General features: G+C 47.4%; 1 protein-coding gene across 1 annotated transcript in view; it reads right to left on the reverse strand.

Annotated features, from left to right (window-relative positions):
• LOC125756393 (uncharacterized) overlaps positions 1-23,549 on the reverse strand; it is a 31,953-nt gene that overhangs the window by 4,565 nt on the left and 3,839 nt on the right. The window contains exons 2-3 of the mRNA XM_049411092.1: positions 21,176-21,223; positions 1,172-1,390 (exon numbers count right to left, since the gene is read on the reverse strand). Of these exons, the coding sequence (XP_049267049.1) occupies positions 1,172-1,390; positions 21,176-21,223 (267 nt within the window). The remainder of the gene's footprint in view (positions 1-1,171; positions 1,391-21,175; positions 21,224-23,549) is intronic.

Here is a 23,549-nt window from a genome sequence, read left to right on the forward strand (position 1 = left end):
TAGGTGTGCCAGCCGCATCTTCTTCCACATTGTGTAGCAAAGTAGCTGCACTTTTCACTCCCTGCATTCGCACCTCACTCTCTACAAATTCGTTTGGGGCAGGTGTAATCTGGCTGATGTACAAAAATTGATAACCATAAAATAAAAAAGCAATTGAAGGTATTAACAAGAAGGACAGATAGCCATAGCAATTTATCTGCTCAATTTTTCACGTGTTGATGGTCCTTATCTATAGCCGTATTAAACAAGACATTTATTAATTGAGGAATATGTCCCTCAAGTCATTACAATTTACGAACGACTTCATTTGTTTATACCCGACCGAAGATAAATTAGAGTTAGTGATCTGCGTAATTTAATGTTAAGTGCCACTACTATCTTGGTCCTAATTTGGAGAGATAGTATTAATGAATGAATGGTGCTGACGAATGGAAAAGGGTCGGAGCAGCGAATCGCGGCAGTCTATGTTCTTTTTTTATCTTGAAATAATTAAACGCAAATATTCCCAGTGAGTCACGACTTGTCATGTTCTTCAAACAGATAAGCATGGAATTGCATTCATGTTTTTATAACACCTGTACTCACGATGCAAAGGCCGGTGTATAATATTAAATAGATGTAGCCGTCTATTGAATGCTCATTATGGCTTCCAAGTCGTGCTTGTGTCTCATAAGTTAAAGAGCTTTTTCAGACACTACGGGCCTTGCCATATCTCATGCATGGCAGCACTGCTTCGTTTTATGCGGCGGATTGTAAATTTCGCGCGAGCGATATGTTCATGATTTGCAAGAAGTTCTGCAGTATATGTGCGTGCTGCGCTGCCATACGGGGCACATTTTAATAATTCGATTCAACGAAAATACTGGACCTGGTGGGTTACATACGGCGAGATTATGGCGCGCAAACGAGCTCAGACAAGTTATGGAGGGCAACTGATGCAGTGCAATAAGTACGTACGAAACACCACAAAACCATTACGAGCGATAGGTATTCTAAGTGTTCAGAAAGCACTCTTCGTATATCAGAAAAGACAATGACGATTCTCTTAGAGAAAATACAACTCCTTAATGTACGCATTATTGATTGTTACCGTAAAAGTACGGTACTCTAGATCAGCAACACTTGAACGATAGCTGCCATTGTGCCTTAATTTAGTAACTGCATCACTTACCTCTACCACTCGACCAAGTAGAGGCCGTGCCCCCTGCACCGTTGGCTATGGCATTTTCCAAGGCGCCGCCCGCGGTACCGCCCAAGACACTACCCAGGTCAGTGCCCAAGCCGCCGGCCAAGCTATGGCCTACTCCGCCGCCTATGGTGCTGCCAAGTGTAGTGCCGATGGAAGAGGCTGGGCCACCGCTCGCTACACCCCTAAACGAACCGCCAGGCCCTGATATAGTAAAAAAAAAAGAATTGCCTGCCAATCAACACAACAAAGATCATTTGCAGGTGGCGGTGAGATATGCTTAAACAGCTCAGAACAGCAGACGAAGGGGACACTGCAGGAGAGCAGCGCGCGTTTCCTAAGTCCCCCTTTAGAACAATCAGGCAGCTAATAGACAATCACTTTGTAAGAGTTCATATATGCACGGAAGTTCGGTGGCTGATGAACGATAGGTCTACATGTTAGATGCTGTGAGTGCATTCGCTGTACTCGGTAGCGGGTAAGGGCAGAGCTGTTATGCTCGAAGTTTGCCTAAGCCGTCATATGCTCTCCTCTTCTTCATCGACTTGCTTCCTCTTCTTTCTCTTCTGCTTCGCTCCCAGAACACGTGCGCCGATTTGTCCGGGAAGGGAAGTGATAACTTGATGGGCGAGAGAGCGATCGAGAGAGAGAAAAAACGAAGCAATAGAGAGAGAGAGAAAGAGAGAAATTCTTGGTGAGGCGAGATTCAAACCCACGTCCCCACAATCCCAAGGCGAGCATTGTAACCACTCGACTATCCAGGAACGCTAACAAAATATAGCATAGCCTTGCATAGTAAAGTATAGCAAGCGGGTGGGAAAGGGAAATGAAGGTGAGAAGGGTAGATGTGAGGATGAGGAGGAGTGAAAGGAGGCGGCGATATTGAGTACGGAAAGTGAAAGAGAGGGAAAGAGAGAGAGAGAAATAGACAGAGAGAAAGGGAAGAAAGAGCGAGAAAGGAAGCTAGAGAACGTTTACAGAGAGAGAGAGAGAGAAAGATATAAAAAGAAAGAGAAAGAGAAAAAAGAGGGAAAGAAAGGAAAACGCATGTAGAGAAGGGTGTTTCAGCCCCACTTACGTGAAACCTACGGAGGGGCGAAGCATGCAGTGTGCATCGGTGTTTCCCGCAGCAATATCACTGCTAATGGGCAATGACAGAGAGAAGAAAGATTAGACACAGAGACCCGCAGTCCGCTCTTAGTTAACGTGCACGCTGCGAACCTTTATTGTTCAACTACGCACAAGAGAAATCTCCCACCTGCACTACATTGCAGGGCAAGATGCAGTGCCATATATACGGGGTGGCCAGCGAACGGTTGTGCAGTGCAAGCAGTCGTTTTTGTTTTTTTGTTAGTCAAGAAACTCGCTAGCAGACGCTTCCTGCGTGGGCGTTGTCTCTCGCGAGCGCGGGCACGTTCTCGTTCCTTGCGAGCTGGTAATTTAGCGTTCATCGCAGAGAGAGCGTTTCCATAGTGAACGCGTGCCGTTCGCTCGCTCTCGCCACACGACGAGCGCTGAGGCGGTGGCGCCGTCTCTTGCGCTCAAGCAAATGAACCGTCACGACAGCATACGACGACGCACGCCGACAGGCTGAGACCCTAAGGTGCTTCGCCCCTAAAAGAGAGCAAGCATAGCTATGTAGAGCATAAGAAGGGATGAGAAAGAGAGAGGTGCAAGGGTAGAAGCCTGGCCCAGCCTGGCCTGCGACCCAGCTTTGCGCGACTTAGTGCAAGCTGCGCTAATTTTTTTATAAGTACTTCTAGCTGGGAAAGTTGGTGCATGTCTACGGTGGGAATCGTTGCGCATGCAGTCGGATGAACATAGGAAAAATGATGTGGACAGAAAGAACGCGATTTCGTCTACTTTAATTACGCGCTTTTTAACACGAAAGTGTTTTGTGCCGGGGTCCACCAAGTACATCCGTTTCGGATATGACGTTCATAAAATGGACGCCAACGGGTGAGAAAGAAGAAAACCAAGAGAAAGATCCGCCGCTGGGGATCGAACCCTTGACCTTGCGGCCGCGACGATAAGCGCCCGACGCTAAGGCTACCAAGCTACCTTGGCAGTGATGGACACTTCAAGAATACGCTTTATATCTTTCACACATTCTCGCACGGTGCTCTCTGATGGCGGTGTACGTAGGCGGGGCGGAGCGGGGCAGTGCCGCCGCCTGTGAGAGGTAAAAAGATGTAATGCGTTACGATCGACACTTACTAACGCTTACTCCGGGATTGCGCGCGATATCGGAGCTTATGGTTAAAGGGTCTCGATACCAGCGAGGCACACTGGCCGCGCTGGCGTCGCCGAGGCAGCATAGACGCAGTTACGTTCTTTGCCTTTCGCGTCGTGTTAGCGTGCATCGGCTCATCGGAGTAGTGCAGCTTCCACATGCACCAACGGGATTTCTCCGCCGTCGACTACTTCGATTGCAAGAGCACCGACTAACAAAACTACTGCAGTAGGATTGATAGGCGGGCGAGTTGGAACTTATCCATCTTTGCGCAGCGCACGAAATTGACAAGGCACAGAAGAGAAGAGGACGGGACAAGCGCTTTTCCCGTCCTCTTCTCTTGTGTGCCTTGTCAATTTCGTGCGCTGCGCAATGATGAAAACTACTGCAATACGCGTTGCAGAAAGGACACGTTTTCGACGGGCGAATGTCGGGCCTTGGTGGAGCGAGACAGAGGCCAGCGGGACGCACGCGTTTGCGGCTCAAGCTGCGAACCTTTGCCTCCCGTGTTGCTGAAGTGCAGTGTGGTATTGTATGCATGAGCAAAAGCGTCGGTTACCCATTACTAGAAAGCGCACACCGTGCCGTTTCTCTCCTTTGACGACGTTTTGAAGAAATGCATATCGGGTACCAGTGTTGATTATGAGCTTGAGGATGTCATGCTTACGCGGGATTCACGATTGGAGGTGTCCAAATATATGTTTACAAGTTGAGCTACCACAGCGGTTTGATCATGATCATGGGCGTTAGTCGTCGCGATAGAGACATGCCACTAGGTGTCAACATGGGTGCATCCACGTCAAACGGTGCTATAGCTGCCAAACACGAATAGACATTGCACAAGATCTCATATACCATTACAGAATAAGCATTACTTCTGTGAAGACACGTTTCACTTTCGTGTTATACCGTTTCCTATGACGGAAGGATCAGCCATGTTTTTGTCCACATCGTTTTCCCTATGTCTGACTGTATGCGCAACGATTCTCACCATAAGCAACTCGGGAAACACGCTCAGAAACAAAAATCAAAATGTCCCTGTACTTAAGTATTGTGTATTACGGTAGCTGGGATATATTTATTGGAGTAGAACATCATTGTAGTAGGTAATGGGATATATTTTAAAGCGAAGCTGCATATGGATAGGCTCTGGCGGATCGCGTCCGTAGACAGATGACACGTAAAACAACGATTTTCGGCGCCACAAGTCCCATTTTCACTCTCCCTCTCTGCCCTCTGCTCCTCGGCACAGGTGGCCACCGCCACCGTCGATTACTCTTTCACAAGTGTCGCGATACGTTAAGGAACCCCAGGTAATCAAAATGAATCCGGAGAGCTGTGAGACGGTGCGACTTATAATCATAGGGATTTTGGCGCTTGTGATCCGCCAAGTGTGCGCGTGATTCTGTGCATTTCTTTCTTTAATTCAGTCTCTCTTTTCGGACCTTCATTTCTTCCCCCAGTGCAGGGTAGCAAGCCGGACGTGCATCTGGTTAACCTCCGTGCAATCCCTTGCATCTTTCAGTCTCTCGGCAAATGAGACTTTGGAATTTGCTTAGCTTTCTAAGCCAACTATTCACCGCTTTTACTAGGATGATGAAGTACTACAATAATGAAATACAGCATGAGCTGCATATATGTTCATAAAATGGCTCACTGCAGTATGAGCATAATAAATGCTATTTTATATTTGCGAAAGATCCTCAATGTGTATGTGCAGGACAAACGTTTTGAACTACGATACCCGGTCTTGCAAGGTTCCGAACTGCCACTTAACCAGCGCAGATTGCCGGAGGAATTCGGCCACCGATTGGGTAGATTACGGATGTCGGCGATGTGGCGCGATCAGCGCTCATAGAGATGAAAGTTGGGCTGGTTGGGTCTGCGTTAAATCAGTTGCATAATTTCGCGCCAAAAAATGGTGTCAAGAAACAAACCAATTGGGCTTAATGTCGATGCTAAACGCTTTAAATTCTTTATCTGACCTTTCCTTCAAAATGCTAACGACAGGCACAGCATTTTTGCAAAGAAAAGGATCCTCAACGTTCAGCAGCCCAAGCTGTTGTTGGAGGAACAACGCGACAGCCTTCTGCCAGGTACCTCGTTCTTGCACCAACAGCTTGGCCTGATGAACGTTGACGATCCGTTTCTTTGCAAAACCTCTGTGCCTGTCGTTAGCTTTTTGATGAGAAGGTTAGACAAAGAATTTAAAGCGTTTAGCATCGACATTAAGGGACCATACTATTCACTGCCTCACTATGAGGTCATGAGCTACCTAGAGGAGTGTATTGACACCTTCGGAGCAGTTGCCTTCCAGAATAAGGCGGGCGTGACCACTGGGGGTTTTCTGGAGCTAGTTTCGTTCCATCTAAAATCAACGTTTGTGGAATGGCAAGAAGATATACTTATTCAGAAACAGGGTTTCTGTATCGGCTCCTGTGTCACCCCAGTCATCAGTGACTTGTTTCTGGCAGCTATTGACCGTAGGTTGATACGCGTCTTGGAAGGCACAAACGTGCTTCGGGTGTTCCGTCATGTAGATGATTTGCTAATTATTCTTGATCCTTCAGTCCAAACCTTTCACTCAGCAGTATCGTCCACCCTTGAGGTGTTCCAGTCGTCCCTCGAACCACTGGTACTCACGCACGAGGTTCGGGAGGATGACAGCCTTAGGTTTCTGGATGTCCGACTGTACCTCACGGCCGATGATGTATGCTGGGAATATGAGCCCAGGGCAAAGAAGCTGCTTCTGTCCTTTTCTTCAGCCCACTCCAAGGCGGTGAAGCGCGGCATTGTGAAACTCAGCCTCTTGAACGCCCTCAGGGTGTCTTGTCTTCACAGGTGTGAGAACAGTTTTGCATGTCAGGTGGACCGCCTTGAGAAGGTTCGTTATCCACAGCATGTCCTTGCTTCTGTTGCTGGTCAGCTTCTCAAAGAGAGCAAGCGCTCTGACCGTAATGAACGGCGTGACAAGGGTGAGAAGACAGCTGATGTGGCAGTGGTCCCTTACTTACACAAAGTTTCGCACCGCCTGAAGAAGATATGGCAGGGTGCTGGCGTGGAAGTTGTCTTCTCCGCGTCCCAGAGCTAGAGAAACTGTGCAAACTAACGTCCCCCGCTAACAAAAGAAAAGACGGCTGCCAGATCAAGCACAGGGAACTGTTCGTACCATGTGCCGACAACGTGGCGTACGTCATCCCACTGTCATGCGGGAAGAAGTACGTCGGCCAAACGTCAAGATGCCTCAATGTACGCCTACGTGAACACCGGTGGAATGTGCAGCGCGGCAACTCCGGACATTTGAGCGCGCATTGTAAGGGGTGTGGGTGCCTGCCTGCCTACAATCAAACTTAGGTAATCAACAAAAACAAAAATGGGCTGACTAGAGAAATTGTAGAGGCGGCCCACATGGCACGTTCGGGGGAGGAATGCATTAGCATGCCTTCCATTGGCTTGCAAAAAAAAAAGTCGATTATCTTTCGCATGCGCATGCTCCTGCAAGATAAAGTTGTCTGCACTTTATTTTTATTTTTGTTTATTTCGTCATCGCTAATTGCGCAATTTTTCACTATATACATATATATGTGTCTTTTCTGAATAAAAAATCTGTTGCAAGTCAGCGCTTGTCCATGTCAGCTCTCTTTGCGTGCTTCATGTTTATTCCCGCGCTGTAAAAATTTCCTTGATGATGAACTACCATATTGCCTAAACTTTAACGTTAATCGGCATTCGCATAGCAAGTCATCTGGCCATCGCTGTGTCGTGTACGGATGAACGAACAAGCAGCGTAAGGGAAATATTTTAGGTGCAATCGTGTGTCCCCAGCACAGTACGCCACGCGATGAGTGCAAGTGTGGCATGTTCGTGTTGCATCGTTTTCCTTCGTCCCTTGAATTTCGGGAGCAGTGGGTGGCTTCAGTAAATCGGAAAAACTTCCGCGTGTCGTCTCGCCTCTGTTAATGATATTTCGTTGGCGGCACGAAAACAGACGAGAAGAACGTTCTCATGCAGCATCCTGGATACGAAAGAAAGGTATGTAAGCCACTGATGACTCACCTAGTAACTCGTAAGAATATTGCGGATTCGTACTTTATATCGTCCATAACAAAGTGGCTGACACGGCTGCAAACTCCGCGTTGTCCGGTTACACATGTGCAGCATGCGCGCGCCGCACTTCACCGGAGGGCCTCGCGGAAACCCACGCGCGTTGGGCCCACTGTTCACGGCTTGCGACGGTGTCACATTCCCCTTCTCCAGCACGACTTTTTCCTTCACATTGTGCGCCAGCGACTGACCCACCCAGCCAGACTGCATGTAGCTGTGCGACTCCAGTGCCTCGTAGTTGCACGCATGGCGAAGGCCCCACGCATTCGCCTCAAGGAGATATAAACAATGTTCACTCCCCGTATTTCTGGCCACTCACACGTGTCCTCGACCTAGTCTTCGACGTCGTCCGGGTGAATGTAGATCAAAGTATCAGCGAAGAAGGATTGTACGGTGTGTAGTTTACAGCTGACAAACTTACGCGCCGCGAACGAGTATGTGCGGAGGTGTAAAACTCATGCATAATCCGTAGACTTGATTCTTTAGTACACTAATAAAGAAAGCGGTAGACAGCTGCAAGAACACTCGAGTTACCAATTATTAACACTTCACGCCGTGATCGACCTGGTACTACGCTTGCTGCTGCTGGTGTCGACGACGAAGCAGTGCCGTTCGCAAACGCGGAGCTCATTCTTGCGTCGCAAGCGCGAATGCGCGCCGCTGAACAGTTCAGACAGCGACGAATCGGTCAGCGGCAGCGACAATATCAAACAAAACAATCTAAAAAACGAAAAATCTGCGAACACAGGCTTTAGCAGGGATCTCACACCAACGGTTAGCGCGCCGTTTCGAGTACGCGCAGCCCAAGACGGTGATTTCGCCAATCTTGCACGTCAGACGGCGCGCATTTCAATATGGCGCCCCCCTAACGTGAAAATTTGAAAAGGTGTATAGGTTTAACCCATAGCGAGGCGACGACATCGTTTCCCTCTCTACCGCGCGCGGGGCCCCGCATTGAAAACTGCGCTTTCAACGTCACCACAGCTTGAGCGCACGTGATATTTGGCGCTCACCCGCATGGGGCGCCAGTTTCTTATGGTTTCTAGGCGGGCGTTTTGAAGTGACGCTAAAATAGTCACAATTACCTATGCTAGCATTGATTATACGATACGTTAGAGCATTTACTATTCAATTTAGGGATTACCAGACAAAAAGCTACAAATTACACTAAAAAAAGTCAGAAACAAATATTTTGCTGTCAGGGGTACTTTAATTCAGCGCACGCCCTAAGCACGATACTGTGCGCTAATTAGATTCTGCTGAGGAAGTAATCGTTACCTTTTCACTTTGAACAAATCTTATGCCATTTCCTTGAGGTTTTTTTAAAACAATTTTCATAGTGAGAATTGTAGAGTGGCTAACGTTTGTAGAGCAGTGGAACCTATTTGCTTACCTGATGCGCCACCTTGTATGCCGCTTAATCCTGTGCTAAATCCTAACAAAAGAAGAAACTTATTAGTGTTGACATGTTGCTATTTAGCACACCTTTCCAGATTGAATGCATGTGGTATGATTCAAGTGGTATTCACGGAAAAGTTTTACTGTAGTCAAAGGTAACAGGACAGGGGAAGCGAAGCTTCACTCTTACGCCAACGCTTCACCAGAAAGAATATATCTGTCAGCAATGTCCGCGAAGCCCAGTACTTTTTTCAAAGCGTCATGCCAACATTTCTCCTCAACGGTTTGCAAGCAACAGAGGCATCGGCAAAGGGAGGGCTTTTTACCACAATGTGTAATCAGATATAGGTGTACCCTTACCTTTGCCTTGAGGAAAAAAGGCTTACGGAACCACAAATGCCTGAATGAATGACACGGGGTTTTTAAAAGATATAACGAACGTTGTAAATGAATCCTGCATATTGATGAGTGTTCGTCCAGTCACTTTCACGCGTTACTGAAATAGTAATAATGTGTGAGGAGCAATTGAAATTTGCCTGATTTTTCGCGTTCAATTCAGTTGCATGATTAAAGCTAAAGATAGGCATTGTCCTATGTCGCAATACTTACATGGTCTATTAAGGCAGTGTACATGGGTATTAGTTCCTTTAACAGACAAATTGAGTCAAATGCGTTTCCTCGTCAAAATCAGTGCATGCTGAAATAACGTATCTTCAGTCTTCACTACAGTAAGAAGACAGAACAATCCACTTCGTGATGCTAGCATTGCTGGAATTTCCAAAGTATTCTAGTACGACTGGAAATTTAGCAACCGTTACCCAGAGTCCACGTGGCCGCGAGCGAACTACCTACTTATATATTTCTTCCACAAACCAGAAATACCTATTATGTTGTGCATTCAGAGATTGCAAATTCCAAGGGCTATGTCACCTGTCAGCTATCCCTACCAGTCCACATACAATAGGAAATATGGGGGTCAGGATGTGAAAGAATTTCCCTTGAAGCCACTTTACGTCTAGCGACGTGAAACACGGGTACCAAATACTGCGGACTCATTGCGCGAGTAAGGCAATAGTGGACTCAGCTGTGGACACTGAGAATCAAGAAAGGGGTGCTCTGAAGGTTCAAAATGAGGTGGGACAGGGTACTTTTACAGAAGGATAAAGCACAAGGACATAGCATAAGTAGGATAAATAAGGCGTTCATGTAACGATAACCAATGCTGCACTGCTTGCCCTTCCGATCACTGTCAGAATATTGAAATATCCATTAAGAGATGGTTTTTAATCGAGAGAATGCGCACGCCAACGTCATGACATCTCACACAGCAAAGTGATCTGTGAAAAGAAAATGTGGGAGTGCTGAGACGTGCCAGTGTACGAATTCTGAGACTCAACACCCAGATTGAATAGGTATAGCTGGTATAAAATGATACATATTGCATTGCAACAGAATACAATAACCTTTTGAAACTAATCACGAGGACTAAACAGCGGGAAACAAAAAGACAGCACACGGGCAGCAACAGCCTGTTTTTCAGGTTTTATTTTAGAGTACGCATATACTCGAAGGCTGATATATAAGTCGACGTTCGGTAAGATGGTACAGTGCTTGTATTCAAACACCGCCACGAGAAATGGAGAGGGAACACACGGCAAGACGAACGATGACGATAATTACGATGATGAGTATATACAGACAAATACTATGAACTACACATTCAGCTCTCACAATACGTTCTATTAAATCAAATGTGGCTGTTAGTCTGCGCCCGTGGGTTGCATTTTTTTGCTCCGTAGTACAGCGCTCATTCCAATAAGTAGCAAAATGTACCAACACGCTCAACTTTTAACACTTCTGTACGGACCGTTGATTCTCGCGATGCCTCATCACACCTGTTTTGTGCTGCCATTCTGTCATCTCATGAGTGATTAATTTGAAGTATAAGAAAAAAAGGATTCAGCGATGATTATCTATTCGTATGCCAATAAATGCAAAGTAGCCATTTTACTGAGCACTAAATTTCATATTAGAATTATGAACAATCAACAACTTCTTCATAGGGCGAGTGAGCGGTAACTCGCTGTTATATGACATACATTTAGTTGTGCATGGCATATAAGCGCATTTCTCGATTGCTCCAATAACGAACGGGCTGCTTTCTCACAAGGCTTACATTCCTTTCTTCTGCTGATCGAGTTCCTGTTCGCGGTCCTCGAATAAGATATGGCACTTGACATAATCTAGCTACCAGATTTTGGTTTTATCCTAGGAACGAAATTAAAGTTTCAGAAGTGTTTTGGTTTATATAGTGCATGAGTTGGAGACGAACTTACCTATACCTCCAGGTCCAGCTAACGTTGCTCCGGCACCTCCGTTGCTTCCACCAAGGCCGGCTCCTAGGAAGCAAATACAAGAGTGTTAAATTCACAACAACGTCTAATGTAAAGCTTTGAGATTGAAACGCCCGTACACCAGCGGGATAAGGAATACGACTGGCATTTTGAAGATGAGCTTTGCACATAAAATAAAACAGGATAAGGAAGAATAAGGAGAGCAAAGTTTCTGACTAGTGGCTTGGATGGCTTCTGCTGGAGGTACTCAGAAATACAGGTCCTGTTGTCCAACTTTAGAGCCAACATACTACGCAGTTAATTTTTGCGTGACAGACGACTTCGTAAGGAAAAGTTCGGTTGTCTAAAATCTGAGATTTGATGGAGATGTCTTTCATTACTTTTCTGGTACTAACTATACGATACAACCACTACGCTTCACTCCTTAATAGCAGAATGTGACGCTCGTCAATATTATTGAGTGTAGAAACATTAACTATATCGTTAGGGTATCCTCGACTCTTTCGTGGTCCTATTGATTGTTCACTGTAGTTTTCTGGATTTATTTGCCAGTAATATTTTTGTATTGCAGCTGTTATATTCTTTACACCCGTTGGATCCTGTTTGGAGGTAAATGCTGCTTCCTCGAATCTCAGTTTTACACCGCAGTTCTCAGGCGCCCGTTCCTGCGTTGGGCATCGTCCCGGGCTGGCCATCGCAATATCCGCATATCTCACGCTTCTCGATCTACGCGACGCTCTTCTTTTTTTACTGAGGCCGGCTGGATTACTCTGGCACGTTCCCCTCCTAAAGAGATGGCAAATATCGCACAATTGTTCAAAACAAAAACATTATCACGGATGATAATATTTATGAATACTTATGAACAAAAGTTGTCTGCTTTCGTACAAAAAATGATTAGGTTTGTTTACGGTAAATTAATAATTACTGGGCTTTAACGTCCCAAAACGACGATATCATTATGAGGGACGCCGTAGTGGAGGTCTCCGAAAATTTCGACCATCTGGGGTTCTTTAACGAGCCCCTAAATTTAAGTACACGGACCTCAAGCATTTTGCCCCGATCGAAAAGGCGGCCGCCGCGGCCGAAGACAGTTAACGGTAAATTAACAAGACCGAAAGCAGGAAATTTAGGAGCGAACTTAGAATTAAGTAAAGAAGTTCTTGCTAACGATTACTGCACCTAATGAGGTAAAGAAAGCAGGACTGCCCTACGCCGTTATGCTCGCGAACTCGCTAAAATTTTGACATAGTCTGTAAGCTAAACGAAAAAAATTAGTGATGATTACGATACTTCTTAATGCGAAATGCGAGCGCAGCTGCACAAGACTGTTCATTTTCCGATGCACTGAGGCGAAGAATTTGAGACATGCATGTACAGTGCCGTCTACTCTTACAGTGAACACGGCTTGAGCGCCAGTGTGTCCGGCGCGGCCGTGCATGGAGGTGTAGAGGCGCATGTGCGCAGTGACCCACGGTAGGTACACTTGAGGCCGTATGCTCCAGCACTGGAGCGCGCCGTTCAGTAGTAGCCGCCATAACCATGGCGCCGCTCTCGCGTGGCTGTAGGACGGCTGGAGCATGCTCTTGCAGTCCTACAGCCACGCGAGAGCGGCGCCACGGCTAAGGCGGCTACTGCGGTTCGAAGCGGCGCAGGCGCGCACGAGCGTACTGCAGTTCGCTCGTGTGCGCCTGAGCCGTTTTGATGTCATGCGCTTCGCTAGATGCAATAGCGTTCCGCGGAGGTGCTTATAGCGCACGAAAAAAAAAAAAAAACATGGAGAAAGAAAGAGATGGCACACAGAGGCGCTATCTTGCAACAATGTTTATTTCGAAACAGGGAACCACATATATCGGCAACATCGTTTTACAACCATCATCACTAGGCGCACTTTTTTACTTAACTACCTTTACACAGATAGGCTGACTAATTACAGTAGAGGGCACTGGATGGCTTGGAAACGCAGTTATCCGCTAGCCGATCAAGCATGCTAACTGACCTCTGCTGGTAATAACAATTTAGCAATCCTGAAAAATTGGCATGCATGTGGTACAAGCCTCGTCATCTCCACTGGCAACTGGCCAGTGTGTGTCACGCCTTCCTTTGCGTTTTTTTTTTGCGCTATAGGCCTCATCATGTCATACCAACACTCCCAAAACGCTACGTTCCAAAGCTCCGCGGAGCGTTGCCACGCTGAGCCGTGCTCACCTTAAAAGTGGATTGCACTGTTTGTGCACTTATATGTTAATCTTAGTTGTTTCGGAGCCTTCTCGGCGACGGTGCTCACCTTGTGCTTCGGTGGTGCCGTTCAGGCTCTCCTCGAGCAGCTCGTCTAGAGGGAGCGGCAGTACAGTGCACTAGAATATTCTAGTGCACTGTAGCGACAGACGAAGCGCTTCCACCAGTTGCGTCGCTCAGTGTTCAGAACAGACTGGCGAAAATGTCATGGCTCATTATGGCGGCGGCCATGAGCTTCTGTTTTGCCGGCGCGAACTACAGGCTCCCTCCCGCTCCTTGAAGGCTGCAGAGTAATCGAGTCGGCCTCCGCTGGTTGCGTAGCGCTTTGCTCAGAAAGGACAGGTGAAGTTCCGTTTCCGCGGCGCGAACTGCTTGTTTCTTCTGGCTCGTCGATGCTTGATTTAGGAAAACTGCCTCACACATCGGGGGTAATCTTGTTGCAGTTGTGGCTTATGAAGACTGGCTCAGATTCACGAGGGAATCCAGCAGGCCTCCGCAAAAGAAGAGCGTCGCGTCGCTGGAGGCGCGCGAGACAGGCGGGTACGACGATGGCCAACAAGGGGTGACGCTCTATGCAGGAATGGGCGTTTATAGCTGCGCTCTAAAACCACTGCCCCGCTTCCAATAATCTAAATATTCTATGTGCACAAGTGTGATAGCTCCTACGGCACATATTTATCAACGCTTACACTTAGTGCTTGTTTTTTGCAACATCAGCGCGCTGCGTAGGCAGCACTCCAAGAGGCAAAAAAAAAAACAGAAAAGGAAAGATCACCACACAAGCACTCCGGTTAACCTACGAAGCTCAAACGTGCGGCGCCGGTGTTTAGCAGTAGTTTGATACTGACGGAGCCAAAGTGCTGCTCGAGAAACTCCCACTGAAAGCGGGCGCTGACCTCGGCGAACGCGTTTTCGCCATTCACCGCCGCCGCCTCGATTCGCCGTTGTCGCTTGCGTTCCGCTTCGCGATTAAGTGCGGCTTGGCAGGCTGCCGGATCTTCGGTACGCTGTTGCTGCCTGCGCTTGGCCATCCGGCTCTGTACTTGTGCCCGGACTGCTGCATCGGCACAGCGAACACGATTTCTCTCACGGTTCTGCTGTCGGCGCTGTTCTTCGAAAGTTGTCTGCTGTTCGGGAGTTCGTAGAATCCGTGTTCGTGGCCTACCCATGCTGAATGTGTAAGTTGAAACTACTGCACGCGAGCGCGGCGGCACGGCTGCAACGGAATGAACTACGCAGCCAATGGAGAAGTTTCTAGCAACGTGAGGACAGACGGATTTTCATTTCGCCTAGCCATATAGAGCTTCGCTGTAAAACGAAGAAAAAAAGAAAGACAGATCACTTTGTCATTGGACGTGTGAGACCTAAGGCCTCACAGAGCGATGATATCATGAGTAACCTCGCCGCAAGAGCGTTGATGGCGCTCGTACCAAAATTATCTCAAACCCAGTGGCTGCTGCTAGGCGACGCTAGCGCGGCCGACTGGTCGACCGACTGCTCGACCGCATTATACGCCGTTTCATACATCAGCTGCAACGCTATGGCAGCTAAGCAAAAAGTTCGGGCAGCGAAATATGCAAGTAAACGCGTCTCGCGCTTGGATTTCGTCGTTGTAAATGCTCACGCGGACCGAGTACGAGCCTGCTCGTGAGGCGTCACGACAGGCTGCAAATGGAACACCAAATTATGAATGCGGCCTCCGCGATTCCATGGCTGCGCGCTATCGGAACTAATCGCGAAGGCCTCGATACGAAAAATCACAGCATATCCACGGAGTGAATGATGATGAGTGGGCGAAGCTGCGGAGGTTCATCGGTAAACCGTGAATCTTCCGTGAATTCTGCCTAGTACATCATCACCGACGTGAGATCGGGCGCGTTTATACTAAAGGTTCGATGAGTTATGACGACTTGCAGCTCACTTTAATTTTACATGTACGCTGTGAATTTTCATTGTTTAGAGAACCATTGCTTTAGAAAACATCTGGCGTCTTTCGTTAAGCAGCTGGCGTCTTTTCGTTTTGCTTTAGAAACATCTGGCGTTCTTTCGTTTTGCTTTTACAAAACATCTGGCGTCTTTCGTTAAGCAGCTGGCGTCTTTTCGTTTTGCTTTAGATACATCTGGCGTTCTTTCGTTTTGCTTTTACAAAACATCTGGCGTCTTTCGTTGGCTTATTTCATCAATCAACGGCGTTTTGAACAAAATTTTTATTGTTTAATCACGCACAGGAGAAATCTCACCAGGCACTACCTTGGAGGTAAACAATGGATGCTAATGGGAATGAGAGACAGAAGAAGTCGGCGTTTAGCTAACACTTCTACTTCTACTAACGTTTCCTACTGGAACATGCCAATGGCTGCTAATGGGGAATGAGAGACAGAAGAATTCGGCTTTTAGTTAACGCGCAAGCTGCGAATTTTTTATTGTTCAACAACGCGCAGGAAAAATCTCCCACCGGCACCACCTTGGAGGTCAAAGCGTAAGACTGGTTACGCACTACGACTACTACGACTACGACTACGAGGGACGAACGGGTGCCGCCTTAAGGAGCTTCGCCCCTAAAAATGGTAGTCTAAGCGATCCAGGACAACTTATTGACAACCGTATGGGAATAACGGGGTTTGTTTATATCGAAGTCAGAAAACATCAACATTTATTACTCAGCCTAAAAACGAAAAAATCGCCAGGCTTGCGCAGAACACACAGCGCAGTCACAGTGAAAGCTGGAAGAGCGGCCTTTCCAAATCCCGTTGTAGACTCTCTTGGGGCAACCAGTACAAGTACACGAGCAAGGTACCCACTACGCCATAAACCACCACAACTTTCATGAAATAGGGAACTCGGGCGGTCCCTACGTTGGACTTGCCGGGCGGCGCGAAGTCTTCCCTGCGTGTTCTCTGGACCAGAATAAGGTTAATTTAACAACAGCAACAAATCACTGTACCATTTTTCGTCATTCTACGGATAAGCGAGGTACCCGCTACAGATCTGTCAGCCATTATGTGCACTACTGTGGCTGATGACGATGAAGAAATATGGCTGAGCCTTTTTTGTGATGGGTTGGAAACATTCGACGACCCACTCGTTGCGCAATTCGCATTGTGTGACGCCAGGTTGTTACTTTACTTTCCTGCGACGCTGTATTGCATACGTTAAAGGGATCGACAACCAATCTTCATGGTACCTATTTTCTTCAGCGCAGCGGAAAGCTCACCGGTCACAGTGCATAATCACGGAATGGTAACGTGGAAAACGCCGCGAAACATTCGTAATCAGAATTTTTCCATCTGCGGCGAATATGAAGTCATTATACACACGAGACAACATATGCTGCTAATAGTGAGTGCGAGAGCGGTTCGTGTTCGAGCGCGGTGACTTACTGCGCATGCGTGCACTTCGCGCGCATGCGCCGCGGCTCGACATGGTCCACTGGCGGCGGCGAAGGCAGCGCCGCTTCTCACCGTGCAGCTCCTTTTACCTCGTAAGCAGCTCAGACTTGAGTGGGGCTGGATAAAAATATGCATACTCTAACTTTGATGACTATCCTTCTAACTTTGAGGACTAATTATGGCACTCATGAAAGCATTAGACTACGTGGAGCAAAGTAATCGACTTCATAATCCAGCTTCAAGGCTGGATTATGATTTAAAAACACACGATTTAAAAATATATCCTACTCGCAACGCGATCAGGATGCTAGAATCGGTCACTATATTTTATGGTCTTTTCATTTATACCAGGATCTAATCCCACGTTCTGGCCAGTTGTCGGTCCCTTTAAAACGATTCCTTGTCCGACATGACACCTGTATAGGGTATGTTTGCCAAGGAGTTGAAAGCACCCAGCGCGGCTGTCTGGTGGAATACTTGACGGCCATGCAGAGGGCCCCGGTTCAAATCCCATCCGTTCCTAAAAATTTTTTTCTAATTTAATTTTTTTTTCTTACTTCTCGCGATAGCGGTTACGCAGACCAGCGGCGGCGGCATATAACTACGGCACCAAAATTGGCTCTTTTTGTCATCTCATAACAGCTTTCGCTGTAATGTATAAGGGCCTCAAACACCATTACTGTCACCGCAGCCATGGCCGAGAGCACAAAGTGGCTGCTTACCAATGGCTAGGTAGGTGATGGGTGGAAGCAAAGAATAACAGCTACCGGGTGCTATCTGTTGCCGAGAATGACGTCATCGCTACACCATGCAAAGATAGGATGAAAGCACGGAACCTTAATCGCTGTCAGAGGTGCTAATGCTTGATTGATTATAATGGTTAGTAAGAGCGCCCGACGTCTCAGAAATTTTTTTCCTGTCATTTTTTTATTTCGCGCGAAAGAGGTCGCACGCACCCCACTGCCGTTGTGATCCGATAACAGCTTTCGCTGTAAAAAAACATTGTTGGTCTCTCTATCATTGGAATCGGTATAACACGAAAGTGAAACGTGTCCTCACAGAAGTAGTTTAATGTTTATTGTACATTTATTACAGGAGCGTTCACAACGTCTACTGGTGTTTGGCAGATACAGCACAGCTTGATGTGGACGCAACCATGTTGACGACAGGTGGCACGTCTTCACCTCTACGACTAAAGTCCATGATCGTGATTAAATCCTCGTGGTGGGTCTGTTAGTTAACGTACACCTGGGCGCAGCGTATGGTGAATACCGCGCAAAGATGGCGTCAATATGGACATAATATAAACTGGTATTCGATATTCCCTCTTTCAAAGCGTCGCCGTTTGAGGGGCGAAACGGCAATATGAGCGCGCCCTAGTAATAGGGAAACGTGCGCCTGTGCTCATGCGTACACTGCCACAGAGCGCTTCAGGAACGCGAGAAGCAGAGTTCATCGCTCGAGCCGTCAACACGCGAGGGCGTTCCGCTTCGCGCTGGTGTGTCTGTGCACCAAAGCACCCACTTGCACGAAAATCGCCCGTCGACGTCGCTGCCTTTCTGCGGTGCTTATTGCAGCCGTTTTAGTAGTCGGTACCAGTGCACTCGAAGCAGTAGGAGGCGGAGAAACATCGTTGGTCCATTTGGAAGCGGTGATACGGTGGCGAGGCGGCATCACACGCTGACGCAAAATACGAGTCACGTAACCGCGCACGCTGCATTTCACAGACAATATAGCTTCCTACAGTAATGCAGCGAAAGTGTCCGCTGCGCTGAGACTACCGAAACGCTCGCAGTAGGCGCTCGTTGTTGTCATGATGCATTACTTGTGACCTCCGAGACTGGATCCGGGAACGCGCCGTTTCTAGTGCTACTCAGGCCATTCCATTCGCACGGGGAGAGCGTAATTAGAGACGAGGTAAGACAGCCAGAAGAGCGTCGCTGATCGCACGCTGAGCTTGGGCTAAGGTCGCCATCCCGCGGAATGTTAGAGTTCACAAAAAGATCTCACCCCGGCAGCGTTAAAAACGCGAAGGAAAACGCGACGCGCGTCGTGTCTCCTCTCTAGCCTGGCCGTGATTTCTAATAATAATACCTGGGGTTTAACGTCCCAAAACCACGATTTGATTATGAGAGACGCCGTAGTGAAGGGCTCCGGAAATTTCGACCACCTGGGGTTCTTTAACGTGCACCTAAATCTAAGTACACGGGCCTCAACATTTTAGCCTCCATCGAAAATGCAGCCGCCGCGGCCGGGATTCGATCCCGCGCCCTTCGGGTCAGCAGTCGAGCACCATAACCACTTGACCACCGTGGCGGGGCGCCGTGATTTCTCACAGGGCGAGCGGAGAAAGGAGTGTGGTAGCCAGGGGAGCGTCGGAAAGCTTTTTCTTTTAAAAAATTCAGGACACTTTGTCAATTCAGAAGTGTGTTCGGCGAAAGCCTGCGGCCATTCGACTCCGCCGAGGACGCCGCTGCTGTATGCCGGGAACCGCGTTGCGCAGTGCGCGTTGGAAGGAGCAACGCGCAACTGTTTCTCTACAATGCTGTGCCATTACGTGATTGCTGAGAGAGTGTGAGGGGAAGAGGCCACAGCTGGCACCGTGCCAGGGCACGGACGGACACCGCGAGTATGAGACACTACAGGCTTTCTCCTTAATATAGATGGATGCTATGAGCGAAGCTTGGGCTAAAGCCGCCACCTCGCGTTGTGTTCAGGCGTTGACGAAATTACACTTCTCCTATTGGAAACGCACCGAAGGGAACGGTTGTTGCAACGGTGCGTTTCCGGAGCTCATTGCGGAGGCCACGCATTACTTCCCTCTATCACTTCAGGACGGCGACACGACCTCACGAACCAAGAGAACTGGGAAAGGAAAATGTGAAAGATAAAAGGAGCGTTGATGTAGCTTCCTTCTCGTGTTTGACGGTAGCGCAGTGGGTTAAGCACCCGCCACCTATCGTCACTGGCCGAGAGGTCATGCGTTCGACTCCTGTCAACGTAACTTTTTCTTCTAGTTTTTCTTTGCCATGTGATCGAGTGCACTTTGCTGACGTATTTTCGTGGCGGAAATACGTCATCAAAGTCTTGGTGGACCCTGGCATAAAACACTTTCATGTTAAAAAATCATATTGCAGGTGGTAAAATCCTATACCTGCTTCTTGGTGCGGACGCGTCTACTGCAAGAAGTCTCGCTAGGCTCCGTAGCGTTGCATTTCACGTATGAAACGAAGTATAGACAAGTGGGACTCTGTACAGCTCCGCTCGCATTTCGAATTAGAGAGTATCGTAATCACTGGTGATTTGTTTTATGAAAGTGCCCCGCCTTCTGGGTTTCACTCTGTGCTGCCACCTATTCTTGTTTGTCGCTTTCGGGAAATTATTCACTTGTTTCGGCAAATTCTTGGCCATCGCAAGTTTTCTTGTCGTCACCTTTCTGTTGCTCTGATGCTTGTCGTAAATGGCCTTGCATTCGAAGCCATAAATGAGTTTCGAGTCAGGGCTGTATTTTTGCGCCTTTCTGTCCCGCTGCCTTTTAGAGCGCAGCTCTAGGCCGACGGGCGCCGTCGCCGTAGGTGGCGTAAACAAGAGACATAAAAAAATACCCAGGGTCCAATGGGATTGGGACCCGGGCCGTCTGCGTGGCAGTCGAGTATTGCACGACAGAGCCACACTGGTGATTGAACCTCATTTGCAAAAAGACCCCATACAGGCGTCATGTCGGGCAAGGAATGTAATGGAACCTATGTAATATAGCGTGGCAGAAAAGTAAAATAACAACCAGTCATCAAACATGCTAATTGCACAGCGAGTGTTTGGTTTAATTCTTCCCACCCACTGCAAAGTGGTCCGCCATAATTGCTCATCGTCATTAGCCACATGCAGCATCAACCAAATGCACATAAACTTTACATATGTGTAGCGGGTACCTCGCTTATCCGCAGAAAACGAATAATGGCGTAGTAGGTGCTGTCCTATTTCACAAAAATTATGATTTATGGCGTAGTGGATTCCTTGCGGAAAGAACTTCAGACACAGTTGGCCTTGCCTCAACACGAAGCTGCGCTCGGAATTCGCATTTGGCAGTATCGTAATCATCGGCGAATATATTTTTGCGCTGTTTTATCCCTCGTAAACTTTTTTATGGTACTTGTAACTGACGGAACAATTTGACACGCCTTGCACGAAAACAGTTCTTGAAAAAGCTAACGTACTCGTTGATTACAAGCCATTACAAGATATTTTGAAGAAGCTGTAGGTTGGTTACACTTACCCGTGGCTCCCCCAATTCCACCTGTAGACCACGATATTCCATTGCCAGCTGGAAAACACCGCAAAAAAAAATAGGAAAAGAAAAGTCAACGTTTTACGTGCTTTTCAAGCAGCCAGAGGCAGTCGCACGATTTCTTTGCTAGCGAAGAACCTGGCTCCTCACGTGAACGCGTCCTTCACGATTTAGTATACATACCTTGCAAATTACTTCAATCGATAAATACATTGCTGTGGAAAGTATTTTATTGACTACGCGAAGAACCTGGCAGCTTTCTCTACCATAAATTTGTCCGCGCATGCTTGACTACGAATACACGAAAAATTCTTCAACAGGAGTGTCGCTGGAGCCAACTTTTCGACAAGCGGGCTTGTCTTGTTCAAGGCTGAAACTTAGGGAAGGCTTGAAGCCTTGAAGTTGCAGCCTCGAAGAAGACAAGTCCTTTGGTCGAAACGCCATCTAAAGCGACACTACACATTCAAAAATGTTTCAAATATTCAAGCTTCCATCCTCCCCTGAATTTGGGCTTTTTTGACTCTGCATTGTATCTCTAATATTTATAGAGACTAGTAGTACTTTTATTAAACTTTCTGTGTACTTCACAATACCTTAGTATATCTGATAATATGGCTTATCATGCGCTGCTGTACTATCTTTTCTTTAAAACACAGTACATTTTATGCGTGTACTATTCAATCTTTATTTTCCGCATGATGTTTCAAAGAGTTAACCTACTCGGAATCTTAGTAGTTTTACTTTCGTTTCCGTCACCACATGAGGGGCCGTTGCCCACAACACAGGAAGCAGCCGTTTGTCAGAGGATGCTAAAAGTCACAGTTTCGCCACAAGGGCGAAGCAATGAATGCGATAGCAAGAAAAGCGGCCCGTGATGGACGCGCTGCAACTACCGTGCGTCCACCACTACCCGGCAGCTACTAGACAGTTTTAATTTCACGTACGTAGGGACTTCTCGTACCCAAACGTGAAAAGTACACGTACGTTACGTGCACGGCATCTGAAACACTTTTAGCTACACGTACGCGACGCGCGGTGAGAGCTACCACGTAGCTCCATCTGCTGGGAATCATGAACACTGCGGTAGCCTGTTCGAGCGCCCGCGCGAGCAGACAGCGGAAGGGCAAGGTTCTCCCTGCGCAGATATAAGAAGAAGCGAGAGAGCTGACCGACGCCTTCAAGTGCGCCCGTCGCGCTCCTAGCGCCATCTCGCTGGTAATGAAGAAACGCTTATAAGCGCCTCCGTCTCGCAGGACTGCAAACGCTAAAGGGTGTGTATATAACGCTCGCCGTTAGCTACCTGAGGGATCTACGCTTTGTGGAGTAGTGCTTAGCGCACCGCGCTGCGAATTGAGAGGTCGCTGGTTCGATTCCGCGCTTCGGAGGCATTTTTCTGATTTATTTTTCTTTGGGATGTTGATGTATATATACATACTTATACATATACGCAGCATGACGGCGGCGACGGCGACGGCGACCGCAAAAACCAGCCGAGACTGTCCATATAATTGCTATCGCGAACAGGCCTCATATACCAAGAGCTGGTGAATCAGTACCAATAAAATGGATGCGGTCGGCAAGCAAAAGAGATCTATTACAAGAAAGAAAATATGCCCTCACACTGGCATGAACATTCTGAAAAGCGACTCGTGCTGCCGTATGGCACTGAATTTTCTGCCCCATTTTTTATCTCTAACCCAGCTGGCGAACAGCCAAGCTAAGACAGGGCTAATCAGGGCTTTAATGTCCTGATTTGCCGTGTCTTGGCTTGTTATGTATTTATGAAGTGTTCTCGCTCCTTAGAGCAGGATCATTCGTTTTCTTGCTGCATCCTTGCTGCTTTGTTTTGCTTCTACGATGGCTTCATCTATGGAAGTTTTCGAAGGCACCCGAATGCGAATGAGTTTACCAGCAACCAACGTTCCTAAAATATTGGACGCATGAGTTCGAAGCGTTCTAGCTCGACAAAAAATAAAAAATAACTCTCCACGGAAGCGAAGCCATTGTGTTTCACCTTACCGACCGAGCGTATATCACATAAGGTGAATACGGAATAGGAAACAGTGCAGAGGCAAGATAAAAATGCTGCACACAAGCCACCACGAAATTCTGCAGCAATAAACACGGCAACTAAACAATGAACCATAGGACGCCTTAGTTCTCGATGCAGTAATGACCAAACATCGACGACGTTCTTATTGCAAACAATGTTGCCATTTTAAATACAGGAGTGCCGAACCTCTACACGTTCTAAAGCCTTCATCTGAATAAATACCGTGGACCGTCCGTACAGCGCCACGACTCCAATTTATTATGCCAGCCAAAACCCAACGATATTATTTTTAGGAAAATTTTACATGGC

The sequence above is a fragment of the Rhipicephalus sanguineus genome, chromosome 11, assembly GCF_013339695.2.
Source record: "Rhipicephalus sanguineus isolate Rsan-2018 chromosome 11, BIME_Rsan_1.4, whole genome shotgun sequence".
Lineage (NCBI taxonomy): Eukaryota > Metazoa > Arthropoda > Arachnida > Ixodida > Ixodidae > Rhipicephalus > Rhipicephalus sanguineus.